Source organism: Rhinatrema bivittatum, chromosome 7 (genome assembly GCF_901001135.1).
Source record: "Rhinatrema bivittatum chromosome 7, aRhiBiv1.1, whole genome shotgun sequence".
Taxonomy (NCBI): domain Eukaryota; kingdom Metazoa; phylum Chordata; class Amphibia; order Gymnophiona; family Rhinatrematidae; genus Rhinatrema; species Rhinatrema bivittatum.
The window spans coordinates 228,038,517-228,066,431 of record NC_042621.1 but is presented as its reverse complement, the minus strand read 5'-3'; the positions used below and the strand labels follow the sequence as shown (position 1 = coordinate 228,066,431).

At 44.0% G+C, this 27,915-nt stretch overlaps 1 protein-coding gene across 5 annotated transcripts in view; it reads left to right on the top strand.

Annotated features, from left to right (window-relative positions):
* The window catches only part of LOC115095786 (eukaryotic translation initiation factor 3 subunit A-like), a 502,216-nt gene that overhangs the window by 350,724 nt on the left and 123,577 nt on the right, over positions 1-27,915 (top strand). For all 5 annotated transcript variants that reach the window (XM_029609944.1, XM_029609941.1, XM_029609943.1 and 2 more), the window contains 2 exons: positions 4,633-4,708; positions 23,009-23,140. In XM_029609944.1, the coding sequence (XP_029465804.1) occupies positions 4,633-4,708; positions 23,009-23,140 (208 nt within the window). The remainder of the gene's footprint in view (positions 1-4,632; positions 4,709-23,008; positions 23,141-27,915) is intronic.

Here is a 27,915-nt window from a genome sequence, read left to right as displayed (position 1 = left end):
TCAAACATTAAATAGATCCCACGCTACTAATACCAGTAATAGCAGTGGCTATTCCCTAAGTCAGCTGGATTAATAACAGTTTATAACCCAGCTACACTAACTGCCTTAACCACATCTTCTGGCAAGGAGTTCCAAAACTTAATTGTGCGTTAAGTGAAAAAAATAATTTTTCCCATTTGTTTTAAATGTGCTACTTGCTAACTTCATGGCGTGCCCACTAGTCCTTGTATTATATGAAAGAATAAATAACTGATTCACATTTACCCGTTGTAGTCCTCTCATGATTTTATAGATCTCTATCATATCTCCCTCAGCCGTCTCTTCTCCAAGTTAAGCTCTAAGCTCTTTCTTCATATGGGAGCCATTCCATCCCCTTTTATTATTTTGGTCACCCTCTCTGTACCTTCTCCAATGAAACTATATATTTTTTGAGATGCGGCGACCATAGTTGCACACAGCGATACAGAAGTATTATGACATTCTCAGTTTTATTCACATTTCTTTCCTAATAATTCCTAATATTCTGTTTGACTGCCCCAGCACACTGAGACAACAATTTCAATATATTATCCACTATGACATCTAGATCTTTTTCCTGGGTGGTAAGTCCTAATATGGAACCTAACATCATGTAACTACAGCAAGGGTTATTTTTCCTTATGCACATCATCTTGCACTTGTCCACATTAAAGTTCATCTGCCATTTGGACACCCAATTTTGCAAGGTGGTCCTGCAATTTATCACAATCCACATATGATCTAACTACTCTAAATAATTTTCTGTCATCTACAAATTTGATTACCTCACTTGACTTATCCCTTTCCAGATCATTTATAAATATATTGAAAGGCACCAGTCCAAGTTCAGATCCCTGAGACACTCCACTGTTTTCCACTGAGAAAACTGATCATTTAATCTTACTATCTGTTTCCTGTGTTTTAACCAGTTTGCAGTTCCTGAAAGGATATCACCTCCTATTACATGACATTTTAGTTTTCTTAGAATCCTCTCTTGAGGGAATTTGTCAAATGAATTCTGAAAATCCAACTACCCTAATCAACCAGTTCACCTTTATCCACATATTTATCAACCCCTTCAAAAAAAAAAGTAGCAGATTTGTGAGGCAGGACTTCCCTTGGATAAATCCATGGCTGGCTATGTCCCATTAAACCATGTCTCTCTATATGTTCTGTGATTTTGTTCTTTAGAATAGTTTCCACTGTTTTTCCCTGCACTGGAGTTAGGCTCACTGGTTTATAGTTTCCCAGATCACCCCTGGAAATTCTTTTTCAATATTGGGATTACATTGGTCACCCTCCAGTCTTCAGATACCAAGGATGATTTTAATGATAGGTTACAAATTTGTACTAATAGGTCTGAAATTTCATTTTTTAGTTCTTTCAGAACACTGAGGTGTGTACCATCCAGTCCAGGTGATTTGCTACTCTTCAGTTTGTCAATCTGGCCTACTACATCTTCCAGGTTCACTGTGATTTGGTTCAGTTAATCCGAATCATCACCCTTGAAAACAATTTCCAGAATCGGTATCTCCCCAACATCATCATTAGAAAACATGGAAGCAAAGAATTCATTTAGTCTTTCCGCGATAATCTTATTTTCCTTTAGTGCCCCTTTAAGCCCTCGATCATCTAATGGTTCAACCGACTCCCTCACAGTTTTCCTGCTTTAGATATATTTTTAAAGGTTTTAGCCTCTACGGCCAACTCATTTCAAATTCTCTATTAACCTATCTTATCAATGTTTTACACCCGATTGACTGTTTCATTTACGTCTTTGAATTACTGTATGCTCCAACCCTCCCAATGAAGCCTTCAGGCAAAACATGAAGTTCACTAAGGCCTCGATTCATTATTTTGCTATAAATACAGCAATACCCATGATTTAAAAAAAAAAAAAAAAAAGGTATGTGGTTAGGCTAATTTTCCTGGTGCCACATCGCAATGCGCATTAAATTTATCGCACCCATTTTATTTTCACATCGCAAGCTGAGAAGTCCATCGCATGCTGAGTTACTGATTGGACAGGCTTTTATCGCAATTGTCGTTTTGGGCTGCTGGCGAGAGAGAGAGAGCGCCTCTATAGAGGCTCACCAAAAAGTTAACTATTTATACCACAATAAGAGGGGGGCACTAGTAACTCGGAGTGAGGCTTGTGGGGTAGGTTGTTTTTTCATTTTGGGGGGGGGGCAGTTTTACATACACAGTCATATGTACGAACAGCACAGCTACCATCAGTGAAGATTTAATGTGATTTGCAGTGATGAAAGGTGAAAGAAGAGTAGGTTTGTTCCATGTTTTCTCTACCTATCTTGATTACAGCTAGGTAGAGAGTATATCAACTCATTGTATAAAATAACATTTTCAAATTCTGGTGTCACTTCAGTAACAGCAAATTAATTGCCTTCCACTGCAAGACTTGGTTACTTTGTGAAGTAATAAAACTCTGCAGAAAAGACACACAGAACTTGTGCAGTAACCTGCTATACTATAACATTAACTCCCAGAATTCAAACAGCAATAATCTCACCTAGGAAAAAAAGAGCACTGCAATATTACAATGGAAAACCCCACAACAAGCCAAACTTTAACAGAACTTTAGAGAATTCACACACTAGCAGACTCTCTCACTTTGGTCACACACGCAGAATATAAATAGACCCTCATCAAATACAGAATAACCTGACCATAAAGTATAAACAGAAATGTGCAACCTGAACTGGAAACTGCAACAATCCAGACTTTGTATAAAATACAACAATGGAAAAATAGAAATATCACCATTCCTCATAAATCATCAAGCAATAAAATCAAGAAATATAAAATAATATTGAAACTATACTCATAAAAATAATACATATTTCAAAAAAGCTGTTGAACAGAATATCCAAAATATCCCAGACACCAATAAAATATTTCAGAACAGCAGATATATCAAACACCATGCAATATTTAAAACTAAAGGATAAAAAAATTTCCATTCTCCATACCCATAACATAGATTGTTATGGATTAGTAGGGGATGGGAGGGGACAACACACACTGGCTCCTCCCCCCCCCCCGCCCTCTCTCTCCCAGATGCACACATTTTCTTATAGACACCCTTTCTCTCACTCACTCTGAGGACTGCCCCCTCTCTTCAGGACCTCATCTTCAGCCACCAGTGGGCCTCTTTCTTTTCTTCGACCCCTAGCAGGATGGGTGCTGCTGGCAGCCTTTCAGGCCTTTTTCTTTGGCCATCAGTGAGATGGGTTCTGTTGGCGGCCACCAGGCATCTTCACTTTCTTCAGCCTTCAGTGGGATGGATTCCACTGGCCTCTATCTTTTCTTCAGCCATCAGCAGAATGGGCTCTGCTGGCAGCCTGCCAGGTCCTCATGTTTGGAGATTCAGTGTACCCCTCCCCTTCAATCTCCACCCATAGTTGTGGCGAGGGCATGCTGCAGCAGAAGTAACATTTTAAGCAACATCATCTCCTACTGCCACAGGGCTGATCTCGTGGTAAGAGCTGCAAGATTGACTCCACATCAGCAAGAGATGACATTTGCTTAAACATGACTCCTGCAGAAGTAGAGAGGAAAATGGATTACTTCAATGAATGCGTGGCTAACTGTGACGGCACTCCCTCTCTGCATTGGATCGAGCAGTGATTTAGTTTATTCCTGCTGGATCCAATGTATAAAACAAGTGGCCAGCCGTTTTATGGGGGTGTCATTTGCCACCTTGTAGTGATGCCTATGAAGCTGGCTTCTCCTTTTTTATGCTAAGAAATAAGACTGAAGGAGCCTTTGCATGGAAATGTGACATAATGGCAAGCTGAACATGCTCAGTTGAGGCACAGTCAAAGTCATAGAAACTTTGAAATAAAAGATCTGGCTGGGCTGTATCAGATGATGTCACTTCTTGTGATAACTGACATCCTGCTGTCCTCAGAGATATCATGTTTCAGGTAAGCAACCATGCTTTCTCTATTTCCTCTAGTCCCTTGTTTCTTTGTGGTCAGAGAATAGCTCCTGGACACAGGCTAATTCTACATGCTAATTTTTAGGCAACTGTAAATTTTCACCCCTAATATGTTACATAAATAAATCATTTTAAACTGATAAACTTTCCTAATCACTTTTTAATAATGTGAATGTTCCCAGATGGCTACTTGATATTTAAATTAATACACTGAATAATAGAATTGACTTGCTAAACTAGGTTTATAGTAGTTTTATATCTATATTAGAATTTTTCAGATTCAGTAATTACTCACATGCTTTCCTCTCATTTGTAATTTACGGACACATTGTCCTTAAACATTGGAAAATATGTCCAGTACAACTCATTTTAACAGTAAATTTTGTTTAAACATATACTGTGTTTGATATAACATCTTCCTCTGTCACCAAAAAAAATTCTTTTAACATATAAATATTGAAAGTAAAAATTTGTGTCATTTTAGTTGCACGGTTTAAGCACTCACTTCCAGGCCAGTTTACATAAAGGTAGTCGTAACAAAAGAGATTAGATCTGTTGAATTGAAGACCTTTAAGCTGCATTCTTATTTAAATACTGTCTTTCAAAAGTGCATTAAAATTTAGTAAATTCTAAATTTCTCTTCCCTGTAACAGATGGAGGACTGTGAAATCAATTGGAGGTCGCATCCCGGGAACTCGATTTATTGCTTTCAAAGTGCCTTTAAAAGGGGTATGTGTAAACTAAAATTTATAAAAGCTTACATGATACTAATAGTTAAATGTTTATGGGGTATAGAATACAGGAAGGGTGGTGTAGATTTCAGTACTTTTTACAAAATGGAACTTGTGCTTGTAAATTAATACAGAATTATGTGTTTAGAATGGGCCTTTGAAAAAATGGTTTATGTGAGCCTGCAAAGAATTTACATTTCATTCACCCAGCAAATGACACTGGAGACACAATCTCATAATTTTTTTAACTTATTTTTTATGGTTGTTTTTTTAAATTTGATTTATATCCCACAGAAAATTGTGATTGAAATATCAGATAGGAAAGAAAGTTCAGTTAAAAATGTTACTGCTATACTGAACAGATAAAAAAATAATTCCAAAATTGATCATAGTGTTTGAGTGTATTGTATCCAGATGGTTTAATTATTACATTAGAATTGTTCAAAAGAAGACATGATTGTCAAAATAGCTGCACTACAATAATTTCTAGGACAAATGAAGGTCAAGAAGTTTTTAATCTTTAGAAAAGACAGACATTTCATGTTGATCTAAGCACAAGCAAGATAAGCAAACCACACATGGGTAATATCAGCTGACCCTGAGGACAGGGGAAAGTTTCAGGACATTTATTTATTTATTTAACTTTTTTTTATAGACTAACATTCGTTGGGAACATCACATCAGTTTACATAGAACAAAAATGCAGCGTAAAGGGCTATACAATAAACTGAGTTCAAGTCAGAATAAGAGCAGAAACTATATAAAGCAGCATCCATATAGTACAGAAGTATATAGGTATTGCAATAGAAACAGGTATTGCACTATTAGTACAAAAATAATGATTTGGGTATTAAAATGAATAATATAGTATGGAGTAAATTTCTTGGGTGAAGAGTTGTAAAATGAGAAAAAGAAAAAATAAGAGTTAAAAAATAAGTTAAGAGTTAAAATCTGAGTAAAGCTTACAAAAGCTTTACTGGGCATGAGCAGGAATTCCTGCTTTATTTCTACCATTAGAAGGGTCTCCCTTAGTATTGTTTTTGCAATAGAATGTCTACACAGACCTCTTTGAAGAGCAACATTTTTTTTCTTTTCTGTAGTGCTTTTATCTTGGTCGATCCTCTGTTGTGATTCCCCTTTATTTCTTAGGCAAGTTTGTAAATGTTTTCAAGTTTTGTTTCTTTTCATTAAAACTACTTTGCTTTGAGGAATTTCTTCTCTGTGAGGCCTTCTCAGTGGTCCAGCATATTTTTTTCTGCAAATATTTCATCCATTTATTTTCTGACCATGTCACAGAAAAGAGCAAGCAGCTTCAAAAAGTGCCTTCACTGTAATTGAAAGATGTGCTTCAAGGATCTTCACATCACTTGTATGTACTGCCTGAGCATGGATCAAGGTATCCCTGGTTATGGTATTTATGAGATGTCGTCTCCTAGGACCAAAAGCTAGTAAAAGCAATATCTTTCTGAGCTGTTTGGCAGTTCTTTAAGTCAGTCCCTCCTCTTTTGTAGGCTTTGAAGGATTCAGCTGCTGCATCTACCACTGGTGCGTGTATTAACATTGAGGTAGCATTCATCCTTCTGAGAGTCTTCCTACAGGAAGAGGCACTGGAGCAAGAAGCCTTCCTGCTTCTCTAACTTGATATCTGAACAGGGCTCCTCTGCACTGATTACAGTAGTGGAGAATGTTGATACTGAATATCAGACAAAGGTATCAAAGTATCACCATTGATCTCTCTTGGTGAATGATACTGAGCAGGGATATTTTGGCAGCTATCTGCTCTTCTAAGCTGCATCATATCGAGAGGAGCTCACCAGAAGTTCATATCAAGGTTATCATGATTTCCTGTCAGGTCCTCATTTACTGAGCCCAATCTGGTTTTGACTGGAGCAGTTTTTGAGTAAGAGCTGGGCCAAATGACTAGAGGCACTCTCTTGACGCTCGAGTTGAATTGATGCACCTGTATGTAGTGCACAGTCAGCAATGCAAGCATGGAAAGACTTGGGTCTCGAGACCTTCCGGGCATCAAGTGATGTCATAATGATGCAGGAACCGCGAGAGTACAGTCATGGAATCTCTAACATGCTCAAAAAGTTCCCTGTACGTACCCAGATCAGTCCAGACTGCTGGGTTTTGCCTCCCTTCCAGCAGATGGAGACAGAGACAAACTTGAAGGGCACCCCCTCTTAGTACGGTGTGCCACCTGCGATCCTTCGGTATTTCTCTGTCTCCAGCAGATGGAGGTAGCAGAACCTGCAGTCCTGATCTTTTAAGGCTATTCTTGTAAAAAAAAAAAAGTATATATAATATAGAATATCTTTATTATTTTTTTTGGCCTTCTCTTGTTCAAACAGGATTTAAAAATATATATATATATATAAGGTAGGAGTACGGTTCCTCCCAGGGGGTTGGCAGGTCCTGCAGGCGGGGCTAAGGGTTAGTGACCCTGATTGCCCCGGTGCCTGGACCCGGTGAGTTTATTGTAGGGGGGTATACCAGTGGTCCGGTCCCTCCCCCACCCAGCGAAGTCACATTCCTCTGGTGAGACCTTGTGTTAAAAAAAACAAAACTCATAAAGCGGACGGCTGCATCAATTTCAGGTCTCCTGGGCTCCAGAGGTTAATTTTAGTGTTCCCTCGCTGCCGCGCTTGCTGTACCATGCCGCGAGCGTCCCGCTGTTTGGCCTGCGGGGAGCCGGCTATGCTGCTCTCCCATGACAATCTGCTCCAAATGTCTTCCTGGGAGGGGAAGGACCTTCAGGAGTGGCGGGGGGAGCAGAGGGGAGGGTATCTGCAAGCTCCTGCAGTGCGGGTGGGCAGCGCACCGTTGGTCAGAGTCAGCCTCCTCCGTTTCCGCGGAGCGCAGAAACAGCGGCCATTTGAGCACTTTTTCTGGCCATGGAGAATCAGTCTGCAGGGGGAGGGGAATTTCTTCCTCCTCTTTCCCCTCCCAATCTGAGCCCCGAGAGTCCTTGGGACTCCGTGCCGACTTCTCCTGACATTCGGAGGACCCCCCTTGGGGGGGGGCCCTTAAAGGGCCAGCAACCTTTTTCTGCAGATTTTGTGCTTCTAATGTTGTCGGACCATCCTCCTTTGATGGTCCCCAGGATGTCAGAAATTCAGGAGGCCAATTGAATTAGGGTGGTCTGAGATGGAAACTTGGATCCGCCGGAACCCCCGGCTGTGGATCTGCTGGACCTGGGGGCCCACGAGGATCCTGATAGGGCCATGCCAGTGGATAGTGATGACCCGTGGGTGCTCCGCTTATTTCGAAGGGATGAGCTTGATCCAATGGTCCCGCATGTACTGACTGAGTTGGGGATCCCGGCCACCCCGGAGTGTACGGGTCTCGACACAGTAGACCCCATTCTGTCGGGGCTTTGGACTCCGGCTAGAACTTTTCCTTTCCACCCGATGCTGTTGCAATTGATGTTCCTGGAGTGGGATACTCCAGAGGTGGGCCTGCGGGTCGGAGAGCCATGGATAAGCTCTATCCTTTGCCTGAAGAGTCCTTGGAGTTTCTGAAGATTCCGAAAGTGGACGCTTTGGTGTCGGCTGTCACAAAGCGTACCACTATTCTGGTGGCAGGCTCTGCGGCTCTGAAGGATCTCCAGGACAGGAAACTCGAAGTCCTTCTTAAGAGAATTTTTGAGGTGTCGGCGCTCAGTGTCAGGGTGGCAGTTTGCAGTAGTCTGATACAATGAGCTAGCCTGCGATGGTCCAGCAGCTTCTGAGTGCTAAGGAACTATCCCTTCCGGAAGCAGAGCAGGCTGAGCGCATATGGTGCGGATGCCTTTTATGATCTCCTCCGTACCTCGTTTTGAACCTTGGTCTCCGCGGTTTCGGCCAGGAGGCTTTTGTGGCTCCGTAACTGGTCTTCAAATGTCTCGTCTAAGTCGCAGTTGGGGGCACTTCCTTTCAAGGGAAAGTTCCTTTTTTGGGGATGACTTAGAGCAGCTCATCAAGTCCTTGGGGGACAATAAGGTCTATAATCTGCCTGAAGACAAGCTGAGGACTCCCAGGAATTTAGAGTCTTCTCGTTCTTGTTTTCGTGGTCAGCACCGTTTTCGTCAGATCAGGGCTCCTTCTTTTGGATAGCGGCAGCCCTCAGCAAGATCCCAGGCTTGGACTCAGTCCTTTTGCGGGCATAGATCTGCCTGCAATAGTGTCTCCTAGGGTTCTTTGGGCGCTAAGTCCTCCCAATGAGATAGCGCCGACCCATTCCTCAGTCCCTGCGATAGGGGGACGGCTCTACCTGTTTCACGAGGAGTGGGTCAAGAAACCCTCAGACCAGTGGGTTCTAAGCATTATAGAATAAGGTTACACTTTAGATTTTGCAAGACTTGTTTCTGGTGTCTCCTTGCGGTTCCCCAGTGAAGAAGCGGATTGTGAATCAGACCCTCTGTCGGCAGGAAGATCTTGGAGCCATTGTCCCTGTCCCCCCGGTGGTGGCAGCTGCTCTCCGGCGGGAGAGGGTGTTGCTTCACCCATATTTGGACGACTGGCTCATTCGAGCAAAGTCCAAAGGCCTTTGTGTGCTGGTGGTTCAAAAGGTATTAAATCGGCTCCACTCCCTTGGTTGGATATAGAAACATAAACATAGAAACATAGAAATGACAGCAGAAGAAGACCAATTGGCCCATCCAGTCTGCCCAGCAAGCTTCACACTTCTTTCCTCCCATACTTATCTGTTTCTCTTGGCTCTTAGCAACCCTTGGTTCTATTTCCCTTTCACCCCCACCAATAATGCAGAGAGCAGTAATGGAGCTGCATCCAAGTGAAATATCAAGCTTGATTAGTTAGGGGTAGTAACCGCCGCAACAAGCAAGCTACACCCATACTTATTTGTTTACCCAGACTATGTTATTCAGCCCTTATTGGTTGTTTTTCTTCTCCCCTGCCGTTGAAGCAGAGAGCTATACTGGATATGCGTGAAGTATTAGTTGTTCTTCTCCCCTGCTGTTGAAGCAGAGAGCTATGCTGGATATGCGTGAAGTATCAGTTTTTCTTCTCCCCTGCCGTTGAAGCAGAGAGCTATGCTGGATATGCGTGAAGTATCGGTTTTTCTTCTCCCTTGCCGTTGAAGCAGAGAGCTATAAGAACATAAGAAAATGCCATACTGGGTCAGACCAAGGGTCCATCAAGCCCAGCATCCTGTTTCCAACAGTGGCCAATCCAGGCCTTAAGAACCTGGCAAGTACCCAAAAACTAAGTCTATTCCATGTAACCATTACTAATGGCAGTGGCTATTCTCTAAGTGAACTTAATAGCAGGTAATGGACTTCTCCTCCAAGAACTTATCCAATCCTTTTTTAAACACAGCTATACTAACTGCACTAACCACATTCTCTGGCAACAAATTCCAGAGTTTAATTGTGCGTTGAGTAAAAAAGAACTTTCTCCGATTAGTTTTAAATGTGCCCCATGCTAACTTCATGGAGTGCCCCCTAGTCTTTCTACTATCCGAAAGAGTAAATAACCAATTCACATCTACCCGTTCTAGACCTCTCATGATTTTAAACACCTCTATCATATCCCCCCTCAGTCGTCTCTTCTCCAAGCTGAAAAGTCCTAACCTCTTTAGTCTTTCCTCATAGGGGAGTTGTTCCATTCCCCTTATCATTTTGGTAGCCCTTCTCTGTACCTTCTCCATCGCAATTATATCTTTTTTGAGATGCGGCGACCAGAATTGTACACAGTATTCAAGGTGCGGTCTCACCATGGAGCGATACAGAGGCATTATGACATTTTCCATTTTATTCATCATTCCTTTTCTAATAATTCCCAACATTCTGTTTGCTTTTTTGACTGCCGCAGCACACTGCACCGACGATTTCAATGTGTTATCCACTATGACACCTAGATCTCTTTCTTGGGTTGTAGCACCTAATATGGAACCCAACATTGTGTAATTATAGCATGGGTTATTTTTCTCTATATGCATCACCTTGCACTTATCCACATTAAATTTCATCTGCCATTTGGATGCCCAATTTTCCAGTCTCACAAGGTCTTCCTGCAATTTATCACAATCTGCTTGTGATTTAACTACTCTGAACAATTTTGTGTCATCTGCAAATTTGATTATCTCACTCGTCGTATTTCTTTCCAGATCATTTATAAATATATTGAACAGTAAGGGTCCCAATACAGATCCCTGAGGCACTCCACTGTCCACTCCCTTCCACTGAGAAAATTGCCCATTTAATCCTACTCTCTGTTTCCTGTCTTTTAGCCAGTTTGCAATCCACGAAAGGACATCGCCACCTATCCCATGACTTTTTACTTTTCCTAGAAGCCTCTCATGAGGAACTTTGTCAAACGCCTTCTGAAAATCCAAGTATACTATATCTACCGGTTCACCTTTATCCACATGTTTATTAACTCCTTCAAAAAAGTGAAGCAGATTTGTGAGGCAAGACTTGCCCTGGGTAAAGCCATGCTGACTTTGTTCCATTAAACCATGTCTTTCTATATGTTCTGTGATTTTGATGTTTAGAACACTTTCCACTATTTTTCCTGGCACTGAAGTCAGGCTAACCGGTCTGTAGTTTCCCGGATCGCCCCTGGAGCCCTTTTTAAATATTGGGGTTACATTTGCTATCCTCCAGTCTTCAGGTGCAATGGATGATTGTAATGATAAGTTACAAATTTTTACTAATAGGTCTGAAATTTCATTTTTTAGTTCCTTCAGAACTCTGGGGTGTATACTATCCGGTCCAGGTGATTTACTACTCTTCAGTTTGTCAATCAGGCCTACCACATCTTCTAGGTTCACCGTGATTTGATTCAGTCCATCTGAATCATTACCCATGAAAACCTTCTCCATTACGGGTACCTCCCCAATACCCTGAATACCTATTGAAGGCCATTGAGTGTCTATTGCTAACTGCATATTGCTGTGTGCTTATTGCATACCATTGCGCTGGAGTCTTGGCCGCCTATTGCGGTGCACACGTTGAGCGCCTGTTGTATTAAGCGCCTATTCCTGCCGCATATTATTCTTGAGCGCCTGTTGCATTAAGCGCCTATTACTACCGCATATTATTATTGAGCGCCTGTGGTATTACGCGCCTATTGCTGCCGCATATTATTCTTGAGCGCCTGTGGTATTAAGCGCCTATTGCTGCCGCATATTATTATTGAGCGCCTGTAGTATTAAGCGCCTATTGCTGCCGCATATTATTAGTAAGCGCCTGTTGTATTAAACGCCTATTGCTGCCGCATATTATTAGTGAGCGCCTGTTGCATTAAGCGCCTCCTGCTGCCGCATATTGTTCTTTCGTGCCTATTGTTCAATGGATCAGAACACTGCAGAGTCTTCAGCAGGCATTTCAGCCCTTGGCCTCTGCTCTGCATGCCACCTTAGGGCCACGCGCAGGGATGAGCCAGATTCTCTGTGTGCCCAATGTGAGGGGGCCGTGCGACCCTCGGGCCAGGACCAGTCTCAACCACGATTGGTGGACAGTTCCCCAGGGGCTACCCCGGAGTTAGGGGGCAGTCTCGACCAATCCGGCATCCCGGGGGAGCTTGTACCCCGGCGATTAGAGGCTGCTTCCATTTCCTGGGTGGATCTCTTTAAGGGAATTCACGCTTTTGTACAGATGCAAACGGCTGCCCATCCAGGCCCTGCGGTTCCTGCTGTTCCTGTAGTTCCTGCGGTGGCTGCGCCCGCGGCGGCTGCTGCAGTAGCAGCTCTTGCGGATCCGGTTCCTGGACCATCACGACCTTATCGCGAGCGGGACTTCCCTCCGATGGATAGTCCAGATCAGTCAGACCAGGAGGTCTCACAGGACGAGTCCGAACTCCCGGACGAGGGGGACCTCCCTCCAGGGACTGAGCCATATTGAACCATGAGGCGGTTCTTCCCTAAGGAGGATCTCTCCAACCTGGTGTCTCAGTGTCTGGCAGAATTGGATATTACAGGTCCCAGCGCTTCGGTACCCTCTGCGCAGAACCCCCTGCTGGAAGGTCTTCGTCCTACGGCCCGCCATTTTCCATTCTTACAGGCAGCGCAACAACTGATCGATTTAGAATGGGCGGCACCAGCAGCTGCCTTCAAAGGGGGTCGGGCTCTGAAGAGCATGTACCCATTGGCACCGGCTATCCAGGACCTGCTAGCGTGCCCTCAGGTGGACGCCTTGATTAGCGCTGTGGTCAAGCGCACTACCATTCCGGTTGAAGGGGGGACGGCCTTCAGGGAGCCGCATGATCGGCGACTGGATGCCATTCTGCGTCAGGCCTTTGAGGTGGCAGCTTTATCTTTGCGGATCGCCACCTGCTGCACGGTGGTGACGCGTGCCTGTTTGTCACAGGTTAGAAACAACGCTCCAGCGGCGGACATGGAATCCGCTCTTTTGTTCCTGACAGATGCGGCATCGGACCTGGTCCGGACAACAGCTAAAGGGATTTCATCCTCCGTAGCCGCCAGGAGGCAGCTCTGGATCCGAAGATGGTCGGCTGATGCGCCTTCTAAAACACGCCTTACCAGATTACCCTTTAAGGGCTCTTTTCTATTTGGCAGCGACCTTGATAAACTGGCCAGTGCATGGGGCGCCTCTCCAGTGCCCAGATTGCCGGAAGATCGGTTCCAAAGGGGCCCAGCGCGCTTTTCCAAGGCCCTCCAGGGGCAGGAGTTCCCAGCGTTTCGTTCCTTACAGGGGTCGCTACCAAGCACCACGTCCTCCGGCCAGGAATCAGTCCTTTCGGACCAAGCAGCGCAAGAGGGGAGCGGGCGCGGGTCCCGGCCACGCCTCCCAATGAGAATCCGCCGATTCATCTGGGGGACGGAACCATAGGGGGCAGGTTGACCCTCTTCTACCCCAGATGGGTCGAGATTACATCGGACCAGTGGGTTCTCGCCGTTATCCGGGAGGGATATTATCTGGACTTTCATCATCTCCCTCCGGACAAGTTTGTGGAATCTTCGTGTCCCATACACAAGAAGGCAGCATTGGAAGCTACCCTGACGAGGCTCCTGTCCTTGAAAGCCATCATCCCAGTACCTGCCTGGGAAGTGAATTCTGGTCATTATTCCATCTATTTCATGGTACCCAAGAAAGGAGGGGGTACCTTTCGGCCTGTCCTGAACCTCAAGTCAGTCAATCAATACTTACGGGTCCCGAGGTTTCGCATGGAAACTCTACGCTCCGTCAAGGCCGCAGTACAGCCAGGAGAATTCCTCACGGCATTAGACCTGTCAGAGGCGTACCTGCATATCCCGATCCATCCGGATCATCAGCACTACCTACGCTTCAAGGTTCTAGGCCGCCACTTCCAGTTTCGGGCTCTGCCCTTTGGGTTGGCGACGTCGCCACGGACATTCACCAAGGTGGTAGTAGTAGTAGTAGCGGCGGCGCTCAGGCGGGAAGGAATTCTGGTCCATCCCTACCTAGACGACTGGCTGATCAGGGCGAAGTCTCAAGAGGAGAGCCTTCGGACCACCGACAGAGTGATAGCCCTTCTGGAAAGCCTGGGCTGGGTTATCAACCTCAGCAAGAGCTGCCTACAGCCTTCCCAGTCACTGGAATACCTGGGAGTACAGTTCGACACCTGGGCAGACACGGTCAGTCTCCCAACCAAGAGAACGTTGAAACTTCAGCAGCGTGTCCAGTATTTGATGGGAGCCAGTCGACCCACAGCCTGGGATTATCTGCAGGTTCTGGGTCTCATGGCATCCACCCTGGAAGTGGTACCTTGGGCGAGGGCCCATATGAGACCTCTACAACATGCCCTGCTCTCTCGCTGGAGCCCCCGTCTACGGACCTACTCCACGCACCTACCTCTACCAGCCCGAGTGCGGACCCAGTTACGGTGGTGGTTGCAGTCCAACCACATGAACAGGGGATCGAAGATGTCCTCACCCACGTGGATCTTGCTCACCGCAGATGCCAGCCTGAGCGGCTGGGGCGCACACTGCGAAGAACTCACCGCACAAGGACGGTGGAACAGAGAAGAGTCAGCGTGGAACATCAACCGTCTATAGGCCCGGGCAGTTCGATTGGCATGCCTTCGATTTGCTCACAGACTGAAGAACAGAGCAGTCAGAGTGATGTCCGACAACGCCACCACGGTGGCGTACATCAACCGTCAGGGCGGAACCAGAAGCCGACAGGTATCTCTGGAAATCGCCCCTCTGATGACTTGGGCAGAGGTGAATCTTCAGGCCATCTCCGCCGTCCACATTGCCGGGAAGGACAATACCACGGCAGACTTCCTCAGCAGGGAAAGCCTAAATCCAGGAGAGTGGCAACTCTCACCCACGGCCTTCCGGATGATTGTGGATCATTGGGGGATTCCGGACATGGATTTACTGGCGGACAAGTCCAACGCTCAAGTACCCAGATACTTCAGCCGCAAGCACGACCCGTGCTCACACGGAATCGATGCCCTGGTTCAGCCATGGCCTCCAGGGACCCTACTGTACGCCTTTCCTCCGTGGCCTCTGCTAGGCGCTGTCATCCGCAAGATTCAGGGACACCGGGGCCTAGTCCTTCTAGTGGCGCCAGACTGGCCAAGAAGACCCTGGTACGCGGACATGAGAAGACTACTGGCAGGGGAGCCCCTTCCCCTGCCTCCTCTCCGGGACCTTCTACATCAAGGTCCCATTCTTCACGAGGATCCGGCTCAATTCTCTCTTACGGTATGGCCCTTGAGAGGGCTAGATTAAAGAAGAGGGGTTACTCGGAGCCCATGATTGATACCCTCCTCCGAGCTCGCAAGTTTTCCACATCCCTCACATACATCCGGATCTGGAGAGTATTTGAAGCATGGTGCAACACTCACAGCACCAATCCACATGCAACCACAATCCCTATTGTGTTGGATTTCCTGCAGGATGGACTTCAGAAGGGTCTCTCCCTCAGCTTCATCTAGGTTCAGGTGGTTGCGCTGTCTTGCTATGGTCCCAGGAGGGAGGGCAAGACCATCGCCAAGCACCAGGATGTTTCTCGCTTCCTGCAGGGAGTCAAGCATATTCGTCCGCCACTGAAGTGGCCTGTACCTTTGTGGAACCTCAACCTTGTTTTGGATTTCCTCGCGGGATCCACCTTCAGATCCCTTCGGGGCCTGTCTCTTCGTTCTCTCACCTTGAAGATGGTATTCTTGCTGGCTGTATGTTCAGCCCGCCGCATCTCAGAGCTACAAGCATTGTCCTGCCGTGATCCCTTTCTCAGAATCACTCCAGAAGCTATCCATCTTCGTACGGTTCCCTCCTTTCTACCTAAAGTGGTTTCACAGTTTCATCTTAATCAAACCATATCCTTGCCTACCACGGCGGGTCTGCAGAAATCTGAAGAAGGGCGTTTATTGCGCCATCTCGACATTGGCAGATTGCTGCCCAGATATTTGGAACTTACACAAGACCTACGAAAGACTGACCATCTGTTCGTCCTGTACAGCGGGAAGAAGCAAGGTGAAGCGGCCTCGCGGCCCACCATCGCCCGCTGGATTAAAGAAGTTGTCAGAGCAGCGTACGTAGAGGCTGGGAAGTCTCCGCCTCTACAAGTCAAGGCTCATTCTACCAGAGCACAAGCAGCATCTTGGGCAGAATCCAGGATGCTATCGCCTGCGGAAATCTGTAAAGCGGCGACATGGTCCTCCCTCCATACCTTCTCCAGGTTCTATCGTCTGGATGTCCAGGCCAGGGAGGACTCGGCATTTGCGAGGGCAGTACTACATGGGCCTCAGGCAGCCTCCCGCCCAGGCTGGGAGTAAAGCTTTTTTACATCCCATTTGTTCTGAGTCCATCTGGCTACACGCCAGGAAATGTTGGGATTACTACCTGATAATCCCCTTTTCCTTAGTGTAGACAGATGGACTCAGCATCCCGCCCAGCTGCCTGCGTACATGGGTATCACCGGTTCCAGGTAAGCCATGTCATCTGTTTCCATAAGAGCGTACACTTTACCAGGTGTCCACGCCTTCCGGTTGGGAATGCTGGCGGTCTCCAGCTACTATCAATCGGTCAGGGGACTCCTGTTTCACTTTTTAACTAAGCGTCAGTACACACATCTATAACAGCTTTTGCAAGGAAGATTACTGAATAGCTACGCTTCCTGTGGGGATATATACGCCCCCGTGCTGACGTCAGATCCGTCTCCAACTGCTAGCACGCGGATACTATCCCATTTGTTCTGAGTCCATCTGTCTACACTAAGGAAAAGGGGATTATCAGGTAGTAATCCCAACATTTCCCCTTTTAAAGGTTTGGTTCCTTTGATTCTTTCCATTTTGCAGTTAGGACTTCAGGCATGTCTTGCTTTGAACTCTTTGAAAGTACAGGTTGCTGTCATTACTTGTTATAGGGGAAAGGTTTAAGGGAGGACTTTGGCTGTCTCATTTTTAAAGGATGTGAAGCATCTTTGCCTCCTCTTTGAAGGCTTTGTCCTTCCTGAGCTCTAACCTTGGTCCTTCAGGCCTTGTACAGAGCTCTGTTTGAACCTTTTAGAATAGTGTTGATTAAGGATTTAATGTTAAAGGCTGCTTTTCTAGTAGCTATTTTGTCAATTCAGCATATCTCAGACTTGCAGGCCCTATCGTGTAGAAAACCATTCTGAAATTTTCAAAAGTTGGGGTTTTGGTTCATACAGTTCCCTCCTTTTTGCCCCAAGTGGTATCATCTTTTCATTTGAATCAGTCTGTGGAACCTTTCATCATTTAGAAGGAGGGAAGCTGGAGAATCTTTACCTTTTGAATGTTAGAAGAATTTTGCTCAAGTACTTGAAAGTGTTTAATTCGTTCTTTTTAATGGTCAGAGAGAAGGTAACAGAAAATAGATGAGGACTAAATCATGAATCATAAAGAAATAACCAATCAGGCACTATATTCAGATTATACAAAAATTAAAGAAAGGTGTCAGCAAGTCTGACAGCGTGTCATGCAAAATTGCTTAGACCGTTCCGACCAATCAATCATTCAACTTCAAAAAAATATTTTTTAGATTCTTTAAGGAGCATATAAAAACAAGGCAACAGTCCAATGTGTTAGTATAAATATCATTTGATTCAAGTGTAAATACACTTATGGTTCATGATTTAGTCCCCATCTATTTTCTGTTATATATTTTTTGGGGTCTGTAGACTCTTCTTTTGTTTTTTTCAGAGAGAAGGTAACACAGCTTCAAAGATCACTATAGCCAGATGGTTTAAGGAGGCTGTTAGTTCGGCCTACATTTCTAGAGCAGGGGTTCCTAACCTTTTTGGGAGCATGGACCCCTTTTCAACCTCCAAAATTTTCACAGACCCCCACATTCTTCTTTTAATTTTTACCTGCAGTTCTATGCCATATATAGACATGTTTATAAACTGAATGCGTATAATTGCAAAGCATAGCAGTAAATGTGCAAGAATATACTCATATTCATTAACTTACATTTTATTTATTTTTATTTAATTTCTTTTCCTATACCGATGCTCAAGACTAGGTCTTATCGTACCGGTTTACAATGTAACTGAGGGGAAACCAATTAACATCAAGGTAGAAAGTAAAGTTACATTAAACAGGGAGCATAAAACCTGGGCAATGGAAGACAGTACAGAGTTTAAACTAAGAAACAATTAGAGAGAGATAAATATATAAATCAACAAAAACTGTAAGATACAAAAACATAGGTTTATCCTAGGCAGTTATTAGCCTGGTATGTCCAGAGGGAGAAGGAAAGGGTGAGGTTGGGTGGGGGGAAGGGATTGGGGAGGGGTGGGGGAGTGAGAGTCAGTGATGGTTGAGGAGATCCTTCAGCGGTAGGCTTCTGCGAAAAGCCAGGTTTTCAATTTCTTTCTGAAAGTTGAATGGCATTGTTCTTAGTGTAACTACAGGCAGCCACCCAGCTGGGTCTGTCTGGATCTGGAGTTATTGGAGGGAATGGACTGGTGGCACGAAGGGGAGAGAGAGACTGGAAGGGTAGGAGGGTGAGACAGACTTAACAAGAATGGATTGGTGGAGGGAGAGAGTGAGACTGACCAGGGTGGACTGGTGGAGGGAGGGAGAGAGAGAGAAACTGGTAGGAATGGACAGGTAGAGAGAGAGACTGATGGGGATGGACAGGTGGAGGGAGAGAGACTAGTAGGAATGGACTGGTAGAGAGAGACTGGTGAGGAAGGGACTGTGAAAGGAGACTAGTTGGGATGGGCTAGTGGAGAGAGAGAGAGAAACTGACAGATGGAATGGTGGAGAGAAAGAAGAGCAACTGGCAGAGCTGGTCTGGTGGATGAAGAGAGACAGACAGGCGTGGATGGACTAATAGAGAATGAGAGCGATTGACAGGGCTGGACTAGTGGAGGGAAAGAGAGGGATTGATTAGGATGGACTGTGGAGCAGAGAGAGAGTGAAGACTGGTGGGGAAGGAGGAATGAGGCTTGTTTGAGACAGACCCACATCACTAAACGGAAGAGGTGGAGAGATTTTGTGTATATATTTCCCTCACAAACCCCCCAAATGTTGTTTTTTTTAATTATTATTTTGTTTTTTAAGAAAATCACCTGTGACAGGGAATCAACCCTGTTAAATCAATCTTGCTGGGGCTCATATAGCTCTCTCCACACTTGTCTATTACCAAATTTCATACATGGAGCGACAGGACACCCCTGTTTATAAAGCAAGAGGCATCGCTACAAACATTTTACAGCATTATCGCAAGGTACTGGGCATGCATGTCAGTGGCATCTTTAGACAGAAGAACCTTCTAAGTAAGAAAGAAACCCCTGACCAGTTTTAACCATCTAGAAAAATTACCTTTAAAAGTATTCAAGAGCATCAGTCAGTAAAAATTCTAATATGGAATGGGACAGAATCCCAGTATAAACCCTGCACCTCAGGTTCTATCTTAAAAACCCTGTGTTCACAGAAACTCCCCCAACAAATGGTGCAGTGCAGAACAAGGTCATATTCGTTTATCACATACCATGAAATAAAATAATAATCAAATTCTGGTGTCGCCTCAGTAACCGCAACACAAACACCCTCAAGTATAATACAAAATCCTGCTAAAAATGTATTCAGAAGCTATTGTAAACCTGCCGTACCATAACACCCTAACTGCCAGACTCAAAAAACCTTACTTATGAAAAGGCAAAACTGAAAATTTTACAAAAAGGCCTAAAAAGCTAATCACAGCACAAGTCAGCACAAGTAAGGCTGCTTTAGAACAAAGACAGACCCTCACCAAATACAGAATAAAGAGACTAGAAAATAGACAAAAACTTAACTGGAAACTGCAAGAAGCCAGACTCTGTATGCAGTGCAACAGTGGAAAAATAGAAATCTCACCATTCCTCATAAAACATCAAATACCATTAAGAAATATAAAGCATCAGTCATAACAGTAAAACATACTAATAAACAATAAATATTTCAATAATATCCAATGATTTAACATTACAAGATTAATATTTACTAAACACAAAATATTTCAAAATGGCAGACACAAACAATAATAATTAAAACTAATAGTCCACACTTGGGAACTTTTGATTTCCAGTCACCCTGAGATGAGATGTCTTAGATTAGTGGGGTGTGGCAGGGCACACAAACTTTCTCTTCTCTCTATCATATGCACACATTCTACAATATATTTATTCTCACAGATAATTCACTTACTTGCACTCTCATTCACACTTACTTACACACACTCTCTCTCACACACAGGCTTTCACTCTCAAAAGCTTTCTCACACATATACAGGCTCTCACTCCCACACGTTCCTTCTCTCTCAAACACACATGTTTTTACACACACACACTCCCGCTCATACACACAGGCATACACATGCTCACACATGCACACATACTCGCTCTCATACCCATACTGTCTCATACGCACATGCTCTCACACACACATACATACATGCTCTCACTCTCTTTAACTAGAGTCTACAGGGGAGAAAGGATCGCATGGTCTCCTCACCACTCAAGCTTCTGGCAGGATGGGGTGCACAGTTGCCTTATCAGGCCTCTTCTTTTTGGGCTAGTGGCCTGTCGGGACTCTTCTTTCTCATACACAAATGCTCTGTCTCTCTCATACACACATAGTCACACATATATATGTTGCACAACCATAGACTTAATCTCATAATATTCTAGTCTCATTTAATCACCTGTTACATGTATTGACTACCAATTTATACTAACTCTGTTACTTAAGGATTTTAAATCATTATGAATTTAATTGTTTATATCCCAGTTCTTATCTCCTGTTCTTTGTAAGACTCTCGTCAGTCATTTCAACTGTTGTCTGTAAACCGAAGTGCTTAGTGATTTTATCTCTAGAACCTTGGTATATAAAAAATGTTAAATAAATAAATATACACACATTCTCACATACATACATATGCTCCCTCTTCAGACATACTTTCACACAAGCACACATGTCCTCACTATTTTCCTTGAGTCTGCGAGGGGATGGAGGATTACACGGTCTCCTCCTCACTCAGGCTGCCAGCAGGATGGGGTGCACCAGGGGCATTTCGGTTCTCTTCTTTTTTGGCCACTGGCAGGATGGGATGTGCTAGAATCCCATCAGGCCTCTTCTTTCTTGGCCCCCAGCGGGATGTGATACACTGGTGGATTGTTAGGCCTTTTCTTTCTTGGCCACCAGGCCTCTTTTTTTCGTGGTCACCAGCTGATGGGATATGCCGCAGCCTGTTAGATCTCTTCTTTCTCGGCCACTGGCGAGATGGGGTGCACTGGCGGCCTTCAAGCCTCTTTTTTGTGGTTGCTGGTAGGATGGGATGTGCTAAGGCCTGTTGGGCCTCTTCTGTCACTGCTACCATAGGATGGGGTTTGCGGCAGCTTGTCAACTTTCTTTTGCAGCATAGACAAGGCTTTCTCCTCTCCTCTCACAGTTCACTTCTTGCAGACCCCCTGTTATAGTCTGGCAGACCACAAGTTGGGAACCACTCTTCTAGAGATTTACAGGTGCCTGAAAATCTTAAGGAACATACAACAAGGAGTCATGCGACTTTGTGGATGTAGCTGCATTTGGTTTCACCAGAGGATATTAGCAAGGAGACAGCATAGCTTCCTTGCATGCCTTCTCCAAGTATTACCAGTTAGATGAATAGGCTAGAGAGGCTGTCTTATTTGGGGCAAGCATCTTGAAAACAAATATGTCTGGCTTCCTCCCTGGGTAAGTGGGGCTTGAGTACATCCCATGCACTCTGGATTGGTCTGGTGGGATGAGAAGGAAAAAAAAATTCAAATGCATTTAATCTGGTAATTAAGAAGTTATCCAGCTAAATGAAAATGTGGCTGTTTATCTGGCTAAATTCTAACCAGATATCTTATTTGTCAGCTATAATTTGGACGTATAAGTGAGGGATATTCCAGGAGGGATCCAGAGGCGTTCCAGGGAGGAGCTGAATTAGCTGGATAAATAATCCTGCTAACTCCGGTCATCTCATAGAGCTGTCCTAAAGTTAGCCAGATAAACTTGTGTGACAAACTTTGATAGCTGGATATATTCAGTAGCATGGCTGCACCACTGAATATTCAGATAAGTTTATCCAGCTAACTAGCAGAGCCTCACAGCAGCTGAGTATGGAGTCCCAAATTCTTCCTTTTTATTTGTAAAAGACTTCGTTTTAAAGATGAGAAAAATTATCAGTACTTTTTATGATTTAATTTTGTTTGCTAAGAGTTCATTATTGAAATGTTTGCTAAGAGTTCATTATTGAAATGTAAATAATCATGTTCTTATTGTTCTATGTAAGTTACACTAAGTTCCTCCTTGCATCTTCATGTTCTTGTTAATTGTTCAGCAAATAATCGATAACTGTTAACTGTTTCAATGTAAACCTCCAACGAGGCGACAGTTTTTTCCATGTAAACCGGTGTGATATGTATATTATACAGGAACATTCGGTATATAAAAACCAAAAATAAAATAAATAAATAAAATGTAGAGGTGATTCTTCAGTCGTAATTTATGTTTCAAAAGTTTAATGTGATTGCAGTGACTGCTGATTTTGGTGCTCATTTTTTTCTGTGATCTTTATGGAGATATTGCTAACTAAAACAGTCACACAGCCTGGTTCAAGAAAAAATTTGGGGTTGTGTGGGGTAATTTATACTCCTGAAAAATTAAAATGTAAGGGAGTTGATGTGCAAATGACATGTAGTGAGTGAGGTGAATGATGGGGATGGGAATAAGAGTATTGTTTTATTAAAGTATATTGTGTTTTAAATTGCTAAAATATATTTGTATTGATTTAAGTTGCCTTGATTTATTATGGAAGTGATGATATATAAATGAAAATCTAACATTGTTGACCGAATCAAGCATTTATTGTTTCCTTCCATTTATAGATGGCTAACCAGAGACTGACTCCAACCCAGAAATTCACACCAAAAGACCTTATATCTGCAGTTAAAGCACAAAATGAAGAGCTTGGATTAATAATTGACCTATCAAATACCACTCGGTACTATAATATAAAGGTAAACTTGACAGGTATTTTTGCATATATAGGTTTTTCTCCATGGATAAGTAGGACTATATCAGCCATACAGTGCCATTTCAGAATATGTTGTCTCAGAGCTCAGAAAGACCTAAAAGGCTTTCTGAGCATACACGGGTGTGCCTACGCAGTCGTTGCTACATGAATGTCCTCAGTGTCTTTTTTATTTTTTTTTCCTACTGAAGCAAAAGAAAGCTTCTTGTCTTTTTTTCAGGTCTTTACTTTCTCAATAATTTTTTTTGAGTCTCCAAAATAAAAAAGTAAAAATAATTATTTTTTTCTCTCATTCTTAACATTCAACCATTGAGTTCAATTTGGTGTAATTTCTCTTTTCCATGTCTGATTAAAAAAACAAACAAACAAAAAAACCCTTTAAATGTTCAAAATATAACTTTATTGTCCAGCCTCTATTTCCACAACCACTGGTTGATCTAATTTATGATGTCTCTAATTATACAACTTGTGGTCGCAGGTCTTCTTGGGTGGTATCTTATAGAGATCTAAAGCTGAAGCATTACCTAAGTTGTCTATAAATGACACCTGAAAAGAAGAGAAAAGTATCCAAGGGACCTGTACTTAAACCTAGGAGGTCAGAGTCCTCTCAAAAATGGTGCTACAACTCTCCTGTCTCACTCATGACGCAAAAGTAAACAAATCCTCTTTGGCACTGAAGCACTTAAGCATTGACTCAAATCCTGTGCCGAAGAAGCTGCAGCGTGGAATGTATTGGTACCATCCAACTCCAGTGTTGAAGCTATGAGGGGGCCATCCATTAGTAAAACCTCAGCACCAGATGTCTCCATACCATTCCATCTCTGTGATCAGATTCTTTGGCACAACCCCTTTTGGACATTATAATGGTACAACACTCTTCTCAGTGCAGAGATCCTCCAATGAAGGCAGAGTATCTCTTTCTATTAGATGCAAAAGACACTACCAGTTCTAGCACCAGAATCAGATATCTTATCAGTACCAATTCCTCCTCCTATTCATGCTCCTCTCCTTTATTCAAAAAATGTGGCTGGATTTTCATCCATAAATATTTGAAAAATATCCCTATTTCTTAGCATTTATGCAGGTGGATCCAGACAAGTGGGTTATGCACCTCTACCAACAGATAGAGACAGAGCAAAGCTGACATAACAGTATATGTACCCCTGCAGAGACATCAGCCCGCCAGTATTCTCCGTCTCCAGCAGATGGACGTGCATCTGCATTCTGGGGATTGCTAATGCTTACAGTTTTTAGAAGGTGAAAAAAGGATAGAATTTAATTCGCCCCGCTCCTCTGTGGTGATAGCAAATGGTCCCTCCCTCAGTTGAGAATTCTTGAAGTGTTATATTGGATCCATTCCTCAGATGAGTGCCTTGGTCCAGTAGCTGGTTTTCAGCCAGTGTGGACTTAGCTGTAAAAGGTAGCTGAAAGGCAAGCGGATGCAGGAAGCAAAGCGCGGCAGTGATGGGATATGCCCTCTCCCCCCACAGCCGGAGACCGATTCTGTACTCATCTGGGATGAACTGATCGAGAGTCACAGGGGGATGATGATTCTGGTGGCACCAGATTAGCCCAGGAGACCATGGTATGCAGATATGTGAAGGCTTCTAGTGGACTTCCCCTTTCGACTTCAGGCGTACAGGGATCTGCTGCAGCAGGGGCCTGTTTTTCATTAAGATCCAATTTGACTTTGTCTTACAGTATGGCCCTTGAGAGGGCTTGCTTGCTGAGGTGTAGATATTCTCCTGCAGTGATTGCCACCTTGCTGCAAGCAAGAAAGTTCTCCACTTCATTAGCCTATGTGCGGGTTTTGACAAGTAATTGGGACTTGGTGTGAAGATCAAGGGGTTGTTCCTCGTTTGGTTAAGATCCCACTCATTTTGGAATTTTTGCAGGATGGATTGAATAAAGGGTTGGCCCGTCATTCCTTAAAGGTACAGGTAGCAGCTCTTGCCTGTTTCAGGGGACCCTGAACGGTGGACCCTTGTCGGTTCATCCAGATCTAGCCTGTTTCTTGAAAGGAGTGAAACATCTTCGTCCTCCCTTGCGGTTACCAGTGCCCTTAAAGAATCTTAAACTGGTTTGGATCTCCCAAGATGGTGGCACGCTGAGAGATGGAGGAAGCAGTGGTCTCAGAGCTTCGTCGATTTATCTTCTTTTTGAAAATGCCAGCTAAAAGGAAAGGGAAAATACGAGTTTTCCCAGTAGTTTCCTCACCTTCAGTGGCGGTTCAGCGTGAAATCACGAATTTCCTCAAGTCTACAACGAAAGTTCCAGGGAGTGAGGATCCCGATGTGCCAGGCGAGGAGAGAGCGTCGCCTGTGCCGGCGGAGGAGCTATCCCTGAGTCCCGATCTAAGGCAAGCACCGACTCAGAGGATCGGGGAGGAGTTGCAGCCCGGACCGCTATCCGAGGGGACCTCTTCCGGGCCAAGTGCAGACGGAACATCGATGCCCGCGGCTTCGGGTGAAGCTGGACAAGCAGAAACGGGGAACCTCGGAGTAGCGGTGGAGCAACAGGGACCAGGCTGGATCCAGGTACAGTAGGGGCTGAACCCACGGGAAGATTGCTGCCAATTCCCAGTGGGGGACCCCCCGAATTTGTGCCTTTGGTGGTCCCCGAGAGGCCTCAAGTAGTCACTCTTGCAGTACTGTGGGACATGATGGCTGGAGTAAGTTCTGCCTTAAACACTTTAAATGTTAAAATGGAGCATTCAATCCAACAGAATACAATATCTAATTCACAAATGCAAAATCAAATAAGTGCTTTGTCTGTTAAAGTTGCTCAATTAGAAGAGAAAGACGCTGGGACTTTGGACTTTAAAACAGCCACGGTCAGAGATAGAGAAATGCTGGTGAAAAGGATTGAGACACTTGAAAATAAATCTAGGCAATTAAATTTGCATATATTGAATTTTCCCAGAGTTATCGGGGAGACCCCTTATACCACTTTGAAAAAATTTATGGAGGAAATCTTGGGATTTACTCAAGAAGAATTACCATTGATTAATAAATGTTATTTCCTCCCTAAGTCAGCAGTAACAACTACCGGTCAAAATTGGCAGGGGAACCTCACTGAAATAATTGAGAATTCAGCTATAGAAGTATTAGAAAGAGCAACGCTCCTGGTATCTTTCATTTCCCTATCAGATTTACAATGTGTAATGAAAAAGTATTTCAGAAATTTTCCTATTTCATATTTGAATGCAAATGTTAAGATTTACCCTGACCTGGCCGCATCTACACAATCTTAGATGTAGGGGTTTTTTAGCCCTTCGTCAGGAGGTTCTTGAACTAGGTTTTTCCTGTATGCTTAAATTTCCTTGTAAGTGCGTGCTAAAGAGAGGGGGAGAAATCTTTATTTTTTTTTCTTCAGAACAATTAAGGACTTTTATAGATGCGAGGAAACCAGCTACATCTACGCCCATTGTATGAGAAAATGAAAATGATTCGTTGTAAGCGTGCCTGTTTTCTATTTGTTTATATATTCTGATTATGAATTACTCTCTTTAAATTTCGGGGAGCCTCAATAGAAATTATTGATTTATGGTTATTTGAGGACATATTCCTAAAAGCCTGTTTAGGCCTTTTCTTTTCTTTAGAGTTGTGGATTGTTTAACTCTGTTTCTTGAACTTCCAAAAATGTTCAGCTTTTGTAATTGGAAAATGATAAATAAAGAATTCAAAAAAAAAAAAAACTGGTTTGGATTTCTTTTTGACCGATGCGTAACATTTCCTTGCAATTACTAACCTTGAGAACAGTGGCAATTTGTTCTGCCCTTAGAGTATCCAAGCTGCAGGCTTTGTCTTGCTGGGAGCTACTCCTTCGAGTGATTCCGGGGATGCTACAGCTGCGTACTGTTCCTTCCTGTTCTAATAAACATGGTCTCAGATTTTCACTTAAATCAGTCCATTTCCCTGCCGTCACTGGATGGGGGGAGAGATGCGGAGGAATATCACCTGTTGCGGCCCTTGGATATCAAGAGACATATCGTGAGGTATCTGTTTCCAGGAAAACAGATTGCCTGTTTGTCATCCACAGTGGAAGTAAACAGGGCTACAATAGCTCCCTGAATTAAGTAGGTGGTCACAGCCACGTATGTGGATGCCGAGCAGCCATTGCATAGTCAGTTTAGAGCTCATTCCACTACTGCTCAAGCAGCGTCATGGGCAGAGGTTAGATTCTTGTCTCCCATTGTCATTTGCTGAGGTGTGACTTCATCGTTCTTTACACACCTTTTCCAGATATTGTCTGGATGTGCAGGCCCCGGAGGACACAGTCTTTGCATGTGTGGCTTTGACTGGACCATGGGAAGTCTCCTGCCCTGTGCGGGAGTAGCTTTGGTACATCCCACTTGTTCTGGATCCACCTGTCTAAATGCTAAGAAATGAGAAATTACTACTTACCTGATAATTTCCTTTTCTTTAGTGTAGACAGATGGATCCACCTTCCCGCCCTTGGCTGCCAACGGGTTGTGCTTTTTTGCTCCTGCGTGACTGCGTTTCCAGGGGTTACTGGTAAGTATTAATCCAGACCCTAGACTAATGTTAACACATTCTTTGTCTGAGCTCAGTGTTTCCTGTTGACTGAGTGCTGGAATGGTTTTCTGTTAATAATCAAGTTTTGTTAGTCTGTTCACAATTGGCTTTTGCAGAGAATACTGGCAGGCTGATGTCACTCCAGCGGTATATATACTGTAATATAGGCTTTGCTTCGTCTCCATCTGCTGGTAGAGGTGCAAAGCCCACTTGTTCTAGATCC